This window comes from Zootoca vivipara, chromosome 10 (genome assembly GCF_963506605.1).
Source record: "Zootoca vivipara chromosome 10, rZooViv1.1, whole genome shotgun sequence".
Taxonomy (NCBI): domain Eukaryota; kingdom Metazoa; phylum Chordata; class Lepidosauria; order Squamata; family Lacertidae; genus Zootoca; species Zootoca vivipara.
The window spans coordinates 7103830-7115446 of record NC_083285.1 but is presented as its reverse complement, the minus strand read 5'-3'; the positions used below and the strand labels follow the sequence as shown (position 1 = coordinate 7115446).

At 43.7% G+C, this 11617-nt stretch overlaps 2 protein-coding genes across 2 annotated transcripts in view; one reads left to right on the top strand and one right to left on the bottom strand.

The window, feature by feature from the left end:
• The first annotated feature begins 703 nt into the window (after positions 1-703).
• EFCAB10 (EF-hand calcium binding domain 10) lies at positions 704-10914 on the top strand. Its single transcript, XM_035127717.2, has 4 exons — positions 704-829; positions 4772-4936; positions 6254-6338; positions 7818-10914. The coding sequence occupies exons 1-4, from the start codon at positions 733-735 to the stop codon at positions 7852-7854; spliced, it is 384 nt and encodes a 127-aa protein (XP_034983608.2). The 5' UTR covers positions 704-732; the 3' UTR covers positions 7855-10914.
• The window catches only part of PUS7 (pseudouridine synthase 7), a 26219-nt gene continuing 23713 nt past the window's right edge, over positions 9112-11617 (bottom strand). Inside the window, exons 15-16 of the mRNA XM_035127716.2 lie at positions 11242-11333; positions 9112-9809 (exon numbers count right to left, since the gene is read on the bottom strand). Coding sequence (XP_034983607.2) covers positions 9673-9809; positions 11242-11333 — 229 coding nt within the window. The 3' untranslated portion in view covers positions 9112-9672. The remainder of the gene's footprint in view (positions 9810-11241; positions 11334-11617) is intronic.

Sequence of the window (11617 nt, the reverse complement as noted above, 5' to 3'; positions counted from 1 at the left end):
CCCTGGGATTAAGAGGCTTATGCTCCCACCGACCGAGCTATATCCTGGTCCAATTTTGCTTAAGTCCAGTTTTGTGTGTTTCTAATTTTGGAAACCAAAGAAAAACCGCCCACTCAAGAGCTTATTCTTCCCATATTTTTATTTTGTTTACATTTACCGGTATATGGCACTTGTTTCTTCCAGGGGGCTCAAAGCGGTGTCCATGGTTCTCTTTCCCACTTCAGCCGCAAAACCATCTGAGCTTCTTCGCAATGCCTTCACCTCCCTCACGGGAGCTGAGTGGGAAAGGAGCTGCAAGGGTAGGGAAGCCCTGAGAAAACGCAATTCCACCCTGGTCCTAACTGTGCATCACAAAACACGAGCAGCGAATTTTAATTTTAATTTTCGCCCGCTGAGGCTTTCATGTTATTGGATCGAGCTGGTTCTTCTACTGCCGCGGAGGTTGCTTCCCAAATTCAGCAGGCAAAAGGGAGAGGGAGGGAGTCTCCGCTTCAGGAGAGGCTTAACTCCGAATTTCTCTCCCACTGCTGCTTCCTCCGAAGTAAGCCTCCCGCTTGCATGCACGCCCCGCTTGCTCTCTGCTTCCTGCAGCCGAGCGGACGGAGCACGCGCTACTAAGTGGAACTTGAGGACCTTCTCCTATTGGTCCGCCGCCGCCAAGCCTTTTCGTCACGTGACCCGCCCCTCCCCTCCCGCCGCGGGAGCGTTCCCTCCGGTCTCCTAGCAACGGCGATGGACCGCGAAGCGGAGGGTCGCGCTTACCTAGCGCAGCACAAAATCCCGGAGCTTTTGCACAACCTGAGCGCCTTGCTGCTCTATCACCGGCCAGGTAAGCCCGCCTCACCCTGGCCATGCCAGACACCAAACCTCTGCCCCCCTCAGGTAAATATGGTGCTGGAGGGAGGACAGTATTTGACCCACCCACCCAAAGAATCATTATACTATTCACAACTAGCTGGCCCTGCCACGCGTTGCTGTGGGTCCCCAGTTCCGTTCCCTGCAAACCTGAGCTATCCCGTCCCCATCCTGCCCCCACACGAAACCCAGGGGAGTCTCCAGCTCCGTTCCCTTAAAACCTGAGATGACGTGTTTTGGGACGTGGGTGGCTAGGGGCAGGATCCCGGCGAGGCCCTTTGTGGAGGAATGGCCGTTCTGGCAGTTATAGCATATTGGTTGCTGAGACGCAGGTTCGGCCTTCTATTTCTCAGGATGCACTCTGTCCCGCCCTTGGAGACGCAGCTTCTGGGTTCTATTTCCCAGCATGCCCGGCAGTGTCTGGTGTCTGAGTTTTGAGGTCCACAAAACGGGGTTTTACCTTGCCCTGGGGTGTCATCTGTGTACGCAAATGGTATGTGGACACTCGCTTATTCGCATGTGACGTTGTGTCCAAATTTGAACGCAATCGGTCAAGCGGTTTTGGTGTGAGGGGGATACTAACCCACATGCCCAGTTTACACACACACACACATATAATTCCTACACACACATATTATTATTATTATTATTTGGTGTTGTTAATAATATTTACGGTACTCCCCTCTTGGCTTGGCACCCTGTGCAGGGGACCCACTTGCGCTGCCCCAAATCGGGTGCTGCTTTCCTACCACCAACATCCACAGCTCACTTGTTCCTGACTGTCATGTGACACGGATAATTTTGCCACAGGTGCAAATGTAAGAACAGGGCCGGCCTGCCAATGCGGCAAGGTGAGGCGACAGGATCCACTCAGGCAGCAGATCCTGGATGTCAAGTCTTTCTTCTCTGCTTGTTCCCGATGAAAATATTAGCTCACCCATTCTTCCCTGGTGGGGAGGTGGTGGGGGGTGGGGTGTCATTTCATTTTTTTTTAAAATAATTTTTATTGGTTTTACAAACAAAACTAAACAAACTACACAAACATACAATATAACACTGTCCCTTCGTTTTCCCTCCACCCACTGGTTCACCTCTGCCACCAGTGAAACCCGTGTGCTTTGAGAATCAAAGGGGTCCATTGTAAGTTGGGTTTAGCCTCCCCCCTCCCTCCTCCCCCCTCTTCCCCCCCTGCCATTGAAAGGACAGGGGTGGAGGAGTTCTGAGGATTGGTTTCCCCCAGCTCATTCATAAGTATACATTAACAAATACAAACATAATAGGGGAGAGTTTTAACTCCCCAATTCTTATTACCTTAACCTTATACTTCTGACTTCCTCGATAGTCTTCCTCCTGGTTTTCCTTAAACAAAATCTAAAATCATGGCGGGTTTTCTATTTCAGTTTAAAATCCTTTTCTTATAATGTTAACTCAACCCTCCTCCTTTTCCATGCTGCCCTCCCACAGACCCCCTCCTGCCACAAGAGGAACCTGTGGGGCACAGCATTTCCAAGGTTCCATTATATCCCCTCCTCACCCCTCTGAGCACCCCCTGCCACTGAGTATCTCAGAGTAAGGAAAGGAGAGTAGACAGCTTTCTGCCTAAACCTAACTTAACTTACAAAGATTTACATTCACTTAAATTCTTTCCTAAGCCGCTCTTATAGTTCCCTCCAGAAAGCACAACTTTTTCCATTCATTTTTAGACTCCATCTCCTCTCCCTAAGTCTTTTCCCCCAATTGGATCAGCATTTCCGTTAACAAGCCAAAATTTCAAAAACCGTCTCTCAGAAACTAAGAACAAAGTCTTTTAACTAGAATATTCACCCCACACCCATTCTTTCCCATATCCATCTCCAGGCCCTTGTCCCCCCCTGCCCCTGTCTTTTCCATTCCTCCCTAACATCATCCCACATTTCACCCCCTCCAGGATCTTCAAGTCCATCAATCCTCAAATTCCTTTGCTTCTCATTTTCTTGCTCTGCTTTTCTTCCTTTTGAGGTCCATGCTTTGCTTCATCCCAAACATATTTTTTAAAGTCCAAGTCCTCTTTAAGATTTTCATCTAATTGTTCCTCCTGACATCCAGATTCAGTCTCCACAGTCTCCAAAATCAAATTTTCCTCTAAATCCTGGGCTTGGACTTCATCCTCGTCTGCTGGTAAATTGGGATGCTGCCGTTCCTTGTAGATATCCTCCCATGTTTGTAGATAGTTTAGCACAGCCTCCTGGAAGGCTCGAGAGTACTTTGTTTTCATATTTCTCCTGACCGCAGACAAACAGGAGGTGGAGAACAAAGAGGTGCTGGAAAATTCCTTTCTCAGACGGTCGACTCCATTTTGGCTGATCTTTTCCTTTGTCTTTTAACTCAATCACAACTCCATTCTTAACTCCAATATTAAATAGTTCTACCACATTTTCATCCAATTTTTCCGATTATAACAGTACAATCAGTCCACCCGGTCTTTTGACAGCTTGACAGCTTTTTGACAGCTGCCAAAGCGCTCTCCCCCTTAATAATGCTGTACCACAAGGGGTGCCGGACTCGGGAGTTGAGAGGGTTCAAAAAGGTCTTTCTTTCTCTCGGGTCCACAGTCCCAGATGTCTTTTGTCGTTCAGCTTAAGATTATTTAAAGCGCCTCCCAATTTTCCATTAGGAAGAGACCGACTTCCGTTTCTTTAGAGTCTCTCCTGTTTTTCCAATTAACGAATTTGAAGTCTGTAATCGCAGTTCCACTTACTTTTTTGGAAGTTCAAATTTGTTCGGAAGAATCTGCCGCTTGCCGGGTCAGGACTCGGAGCTTCACTTCTCGGAGGTAAGATAAAGCCCAAAATGGCTCCCGCGGTTCCACCCCGCCGGCTCTCGATCGCTCTATTGAGCTCTCGGGCAGCGGGGGATCCGCAAAAAAACGGAGCAACCGCTGGGCGCGTGAGTCACCGGGACTCTCTACCCGGTGTTTTTACGGGGAATCCGCTCGCTCTGCGGACCTCCCCCCCCTCCGCGAAGCCAGGGACATCGGCGCGCGAGGTCCCTGCGTCCTTCTCTCCGCCGCGACAGACCGGAAGTCATTTCAGTCCTCTACCCCAGCAGCACTTAGTTGGTTGAGAAGTTAGTAGGGAGGATGAAAGTGCAGAGAACATGTGGAATTGAGGCCTGGTTGCCAAGCCCCTCACAATGTTCATGGGCTGACAAGTGTTTTAGGGGCTTTTTCTATAACGGCAAGGACTTGTGGATGAGAGCTTATGCATATTTCCTGTGAAGACAGAACCGTGTTGGAAGAAACTCAGTGGTGCTACGGAATGCGATGGGAAAACCCTCTTTCACAAGTGGAACTTTGTGGTCGCCGGCATCCGTGGTTAAATGGCTTACCGTGAACAAGCGGTTTGCTAGCGCACACTGCCCACAATTGCCACTCTCACCTTGCCTGTGGTGCTTGGCTTTTTCCGTGCCTCCAAACATGGAATCATAGTTTGTTTCTCCCAACCCATGGCATGGTCATGAAAACCAAGGGCTTGCCAATCATGATTAAATACAGTAAGTGCTTCAGTTCCCAGGAAAAGTGCAACTTAATGATGCCCAGCTGCCTCTGAACCATAGTAGAAACATTCCCAACAACAGTTTGGTAATGACAAATTGCCATTTGGGTTCTCCTCTTCCAGAACTACCTAGTGGCCATTCAACCTAGACCTTATGTAACTGGCAAGCTTTGGTACCTGCATTTGCATGTTTTCCTCTCCAACCCCATACCTGTTTCTTTTTGTATCCTAGTCTGAAAGTCTGGAGATATGGCCTGCATCTTTTTTTAACCTTTGCACAGTGCCTAGAAAACATTAGACATTTTAGTGAGAGTATCTACCAGGACACATTGAAGTGGGAATGTATGTGTGTTTTTAGCCACGTATGTGTTTTTATCTTACAGACAGACCAAGAGAGTTTTTGATAAAGACACTGGAAAAGATAAAATATGCAAAAATGACTTCTACGGAATTCCCTTATCTTATGGATGAGACAAACGTGGATGCAATGTTTGAAATGCTAGATGTTGCAGGCCAAGGTTACATAACCATACCACAGTACAAAGGAGGTTAGCAGCCCTTTTTTTTTAAATGAACATCTCATTTCATATAGGTTATTATGGCCACATGTGGCAAGTTTAGGCATGAGAAAAACAGCTTCAAGATTATTCTCAGCCTAATCTTTACAGAAATTTAGTGAGTAAAACAACAAAAAACCCTTTAGATTTCTATTGAGTAAATTTCTACAATTTGTTAGTTGTTCCTGATGTTGATAAAAGGAAACAAGTAACATTTGGGAGCAATGCTCTGTAAAAAAACTCAGTAAAGTGTACTGGGTTCTTCTTCAGCAGCTCTCTCTCCTTTCTCCCCCACCCTTCATAAGCATGCTTTTTTGACAGGAATAACGTATGTTGAAAGAAACCTCCTTGTTTTTAAGAGACTGGATATGAGAAGACAGGGATATCTCATTGCTATATGGAGATAACGGCATGCGAGTTATACTGTACTATACGTGTTTGAATGTCAGATCTGCCTAACCTATGCTCTGACCTCATTCAGCCTCCCATCTAATGGAGAGTTCATAGGATCCCCTTCATTTAGATAAATCCAGTATATGATTCTCATTACTTTATGCAGTGGTGGGGTGGATATATGCATGTACAGGTTTCTTGCTGGGTTGAGGTTTTTGTCCCATCCACATCTGATCAGTAAGGTCTAAGCCACAGGTCCCCAAACTAAGGCCCAGGGGCCGGATGCGGCCCAAGTCTTCTAAATCCGGCCCGCGGACAGTAAGGGAATCAACATGTTTTAACAAGAATAAAATGTGTCCTTTTATTTAAAATGCATCTCTGGGTTATTTGTGGGGCCTGCCTGGTGTTTTTACATGAGTAGAATGTGTCCTTTTATTTAAAATGCATCTCTGGGTTACTTTTGGGGCATAGGAATTCGTTCATATTTTTTGTCAAAATATAGTCCGGCCCCCCACAAGGTCTGAGGGACAGTGGACCGGCCCCCTGCTGAAAAAGTTTGCTGACCCCTGGTCTAAGCAGAACTGAAGATGGAAAAGAATGCACTGACTATAAGACTAGTTACAGGTAGATAGCCGTGTTGGTCTGACGTAGTCGAAACAAAATAAAAAAATTCCTTCCAGCAGCACCTTAGAGACCAACTAAGTTTGCCATTGGTATGAGCTTTCGTGTGCATGCACACTGAAGGTATCTGAAGAAATGTGCATGCACACGAAAGCTCATACCAATGACAAACTTAGTTGGTCTCTAAGGTGCTGCTAGAAGGATTTTTTTTTATTTTGCTTCTGACTATAAGAGTCATGTATGCTTCAGCAGCAATTTCTCTAAGCATCTTACATCTCCTCTCCCCTATTTTAGCACTTGAATCTTTGGGATTAAGTATCCAGGATGAAGTTTATAAAGAAACTGACATTATGACAGCAGAGGAGTTCAGGGGGAAAGTGTAAGTTAAACTTGAATGCTACACAACTGCTTAATTTTTTTAATTATAGATTTTTCTGTTGCTCATGCCATACTGGGCTAGATTGACCAATATGGCTCTGAATTGTTTCCCTACATTTACCATCCTCGTACATCTGTCCCACTTCCAAATGTTTGTAATGTTTGAATAGGGCTTAAATGTCTAAGATCTAATGGACGTAGGCCCAGAGATTGAAGCTTTATAATGGTAAGAAGTTCAACCTTATTGTACTCGGATGTTTTATCGATTAGTGCTTTCGGACTTTGGAACCATTGACAACTAAAGCTACTCTGCCAATCTTGCTGTTTTTCATTGGGTAGGTCAACATTTTCAGAATATCCGGTTAGCCCTTCCTCCAAGATCATTATTGGAATACAGTATGTATGAGCGTGGGGTGTATGGAGTGTTAGGGGAGGAGGAGTACCTGTGACAGGGGACACATCATGCTCCTTCTGGGGCATTTTGTCCACCTTTGCTCCCCACCCTGCACTCAGCTCTCACCTGCAGCTCCTAGACCTACAAGCTGTCTGCATGCGACAGCGGCCACACCCCGAGAACAGCTAAACAAGGTGAGGGTAGCCTATGAGTTAGGGACTTCCTCTGCATGTGGAGACAGGCTCCAGCAGATTGAGAGGACGCCACCAACAGTGGGTCCAACAGTTAAGAAGGCAGTTTCTGCACATACAGTAGAGGGAAGTGAGAGACAGATAGGGCTTGTCAACTTGGGAAGATAGCCCATCTACGTGCGGGAAAACTGACCCTAAACCTCCACTGCCTTGTGGGATATCTTGTGGGAGAAGAAAAGGCTACGCAAAACCAGAGTGGAGTCCCTAAGGCAGTTGAATGTACGCCTCCTTCCAGCAACTCCTTGTTTCCTTTGGACCACATAAGGTGTTGTGTGGGCAGCCCAGGACCTCCAGACACACTGCTCAGGCTTGTGCCCCAGGGAGGTCACTTGGGTGTTGCTAACACAGCAGTATGATTTCACCCCCAGAGGCGCACTCCATTGTCTCTCAAGACAGACGGATGCCAACTATGACGTTTGGAATTTCCCTGCTACAGCTTTTGGGAACAAACTATCCAGTTAGCATTAAGTTGCATCTATTTTCAGTGAGACTTAAGTGAATGCTCAAATCTCTCCCACTGAAATTTATGGCATTTGGAGGCGATGAACTTTAAAGAAAACTTGCCATGTTTACTGTAGAAAAATTAGGAACGTGTGAGCTGTGATAGAAATAAGTGGCATTAACAAAGGCACAGGAAAGATTATTTGAAGAACATTCAGTACACAAAATAAAACGACCACAATCCAGAACAGATTTAGCATGCAATGTTGAGTAAACAAAATACCTGCAGGAAATTTCTCTAATTTAAGGTATGTTGCTCAGCCTCATACTGTATATCGTGAACAGTGAATGGTATGCACATTATACATTTTAATTGCTTTTTGTTTTTCCACAGGATGAAAAAATTTGCTGAAATGTGGGAAGCATTTTAATCTTCAGTGTTCTGATCTAAAGCTGCTTGGCTTCATATTTTACTTTTGAGAAACTAGTATTTCCATTATATATAGTTGACTCTTCCTAGTGTAATAATAAGTACACCAACACTATAGCAATTCTAGAATTTGGCTTGTCAAATAAATACTGGGTTCATTATAGCCAAAATTAAGCAGTTTTAGTCCCTTTACTGCATTGGGGGGAGACTATATATATATATTTATTGCCCCAAACTCTCTCCTTAATGAAGGCTTCATGATACCTCTCACTACCTACAAGATGCAAGGTAGATTATGCAGATTAGTAAATAGATTATGAGTGTCACTCTTATGGGCCATTTCTAAACCAGAAGGAAACGAATTACACATTTCCTTGCCACAATGTGAAGTTGCTCTGGCTTGAACAAAAAGGAACAGGATGAAAAATTATTGCCCCATGCCTGTTTAGAGAATAGGCATGGAGCAAACATTTTTCAGAGTTTGCTTTTATCCATTTTAAAAACAGAAACCTTGGTTTTTACAGTACTTAGTAAGATGTAAAATGTTTGGAGAAATGGATTTGTGGAGTACCATAGTTTGCAAAAGCACAACTTTTTCTAAAGTTGTACATTTGTCACATGCATGTGTGCAGAAATACATTTTTTTTACTGTGTGACAATGAAGAAAGCCTTTTCGGCTTTTAACCTGTTAGTAAGTTGCTTGAAACATTTTTTTTGTAGTAAGTGACTATGTCAAATACAGGCAACAACCGTTTTAGTCACAGCCAATATGTGTGCAACCACACACACATCATGCCAAACCTGGAAGTGACTCAAAAATGTCACAAAGGGGGCGGATCGGGGCAGGGGCAGAACGGGGTGTTTGCAGGCTTTTTCAATGGGCGTTCCGATTATATGCGATTTCATGCAAGCAAGCAACTGCCACGGAAATGGGGAGTTGCGTGTAAATACATAAATAATATTGGTAGAAATTAGGGGCACAAGAACAAAAGGGGGAACAGGTTTCAGTACACTCGTTAATAAACCAAGTAGTAGAAAACAGATTTTTGTTTAGTGTTAGAAATAAAATGAGAGCACAACATCATAGGTGTCCAATTAAGAATGGCTATTTAATCCTGTCATGCCAGGATAGATATTTTCCTAGTTCATCCATTGCCAGCAACAGACAAACTGTAAATGTTAGAGCTAAACCTTGCTTGTTGAGGGTACAAACTCTGACATAGTTCGCTCACTTCTTTAACCATAGCAGAAACTGAAATAGGTTGTGAAAAACCAACACAAAAGTTTAATGAACTACAGCTCAAATAAAAGCAGCTGTACACATTTGTGTATGCATAATAAAAGACATGAACATTCTGCCAGTTGTGAGTGCAGTGCCTATCAGTACTCTTGAGGCTAAATACATCTGTTCACTGGTTATAAATATGCATTCATCAGTACCCTATTCTAATTAGATTTCCTGAATTGCAGTGTTACGCATGCCTGCAATCAGTTTTCATCTGTACCAAACTCATGAAGCCATGTTTACTACTGTATTTGGAGAAAACATTTCCTGCAGACCTGAAAATATTAGCAAAGCCATCCATGTTCTTCTACGCCAGCAAAATTGCACTGTGCAGACAGCTCAAGCGCCGTATTTGCTCAGATTATTTAAAAACAAAAGTTACATTTTTATAAACACCATTTTGCAATGAATTTGAAATTATACACCTCAAGCTAATACAAAAATACAATTTTAATTAGAAATTGCCTGGATAGAACTAGTAAATATGAAACCAGTTTCATGTTGAAACTTTTATCCAATCACTGCTAAGGATCTTCAGCGTAGCCATATTGTGTTCAGCTGTGTCTGGTTTTTTATGCTTGTGTCCATTTTTAGCACTTCCCGAATAGCCATCGTAGCATAAGTTGATGGGGGAAGAGAGAAGTCCATCTTCAGAGCCTTGTATCTGCCTTCTGTCATAAGTAAATTAATGTTTAGGAGGAGAAGAAGAAAACAACCCCAAAGGAGCAAAATATCCAACCAGTGTTAAGTTTGACGTAATAACTTCAGAAGAGCTTGCTTGATTAAGCCAATGGCCCATCTATTCAGCATCCTGTTCTCAGGTGCTTTTGGAAAACCTGGAAGCCGCACCTGAGCAAGAGAGTGGTCTTCCCCTCCTGTGGTTTCCAGCAGCTGCTATTCAGAGACACATTGCCTCCAACCGCTCAGTTTACATCACTCCCAAGATCTTAATGTTAAACATACACTCAGGTGGGGGCTGCCCCTTCCGCCCCATGGGATCTCTCAGCCTGCTTTACAGATTTCAAGTCACAATGACGGATGCCTTTAAGACAGGGTGGCTAACCCTTTTCGGGCAAAGGGTCACAATGACTCATGGTGAATCCTCCTAACCATAAGCTGGTTTAAAAGGCCAAAATTATACTCAGCAAACCAAGCCACAAGATGTAGGCTGGGAGAAATACAGGAATTCGGAATCTGATCTCCTGCGTGGGAATATAGAGAGTGAGGGAGAAATAATGGGTCTTCCCTGGGTAAAAAAGGTAAAATTCTCTATGGCAGCCTGTCTCAACCTTGGGTCCCCAAATGATGCTGGACTACAAGTCCCATCATCCCCAACCACTGGTCCTACTAGCTAGGGATGATGGAACCTCTAATCCAACTACATCTCTAAGGTAGTAAAAACCACTCTGCTAGCAAGTCCAGTTGCCCCTGAAATAGCTTGCTCCATGTTTTTTTTACCTTTTGTCTTTAGACTGGCAACTAGATTTTTGCCAAGAGGCATCTGATATCCTTGAGCAACTATTGCAAAAGAGGGTGAGGTGATCAAGTATTGAGGGCTCTCTCTTCAATTTGCCCCTCAAATGGGAGATTTGTTTTGGCAGCAACTTTGCCTCCATCAGCAGTATCTCACATCCCTTGAAAGAGGCCAGCTCATGTTTATCTCTACAGCAAAAGTACCAGTGTTTCTGGTAAGCTGTTTTAACTCTGTCTGTTAGCTCAATATCTAATTTTGGAGAAGAAACATACTTTTTAAAGCTTTCAACCCAACATATTTTTTTTTAAAAAAAACCCCATTGTATAAAGCAGTTAGATTCTGTGAGCATCAGTTAGGCCTGATGAACATTTACTGTTCCCAACCCTAATTCTACGGAAAGCCATCTAATTAGATTTTAATTTGATCCTGACTTGTTTTTAGGAGGTAATTTAATTATTGTTTGATTTTTATACCAGTGTTCTATATTTGATGTTAGCCGCCCTGAGCCCAGTCTCGGCTGGGGAGGGTGGGATACAAATAAAAGTTCATTATTATTAATCATTAGAATTATTATTAAAAAGGGACAGGCATGGCTGAAGAATCATATGGCACAATTGAAAAAATATTACCTGTTGCAAGAACTGCAGGTGGTTTTCCTTCCAGTTTATCTAAGTCCGTATTAAATAATGGAATCTTAGGGTCATCATACACAACTAGCTCCCTTTAAAAGAGAGAAAGAGATTTAAAATGTGCTCAACAAATAAGAATCATATACCTGTATTAGAAATTCCTCGTTTCATCATTATTCTAGGGGACTGTTTTATAAAGCAGCAGAATACTTGGTAGAAATGGTTCCCCACACCTGGGCTTGAAGACGGCAACGTGTTTTCAGTGCAAAGCCTATTGGCTTAAACACTGCAAAACACTTTCCACGCCTACTTGGTTCCTTCTGGAACCAATGGGATTTATTCAAGTAGCTCTGCAGAGTCTTGCGTCTGAAACTTG

Excerpts from the sequence above, each read along its gene's own strand:
- EFCAB10 (XM_035127717.2), top strand. The coding sequence starts at position 733 with ATGGACCGCGAAGCGGAGGGTCGCGCTTACCTAGCGCAGCACAAAATC. Across the intron at positions 4,937-6,253 it reads CATACCACAGTACAAAGGAG|CACTTGAATCTTTGGGATTA; the intron begins GTTAGCAGCCCT and ends CCCCTATTTTAG. Across the intron at positions 6,339-7,817 it reads GAGGAGTTCAGGGGGAAAGT|GATGAAAAAATTTGCTGAAA; the intron begins GTAAGTTAAACT and ends GTTTTTCCACAG.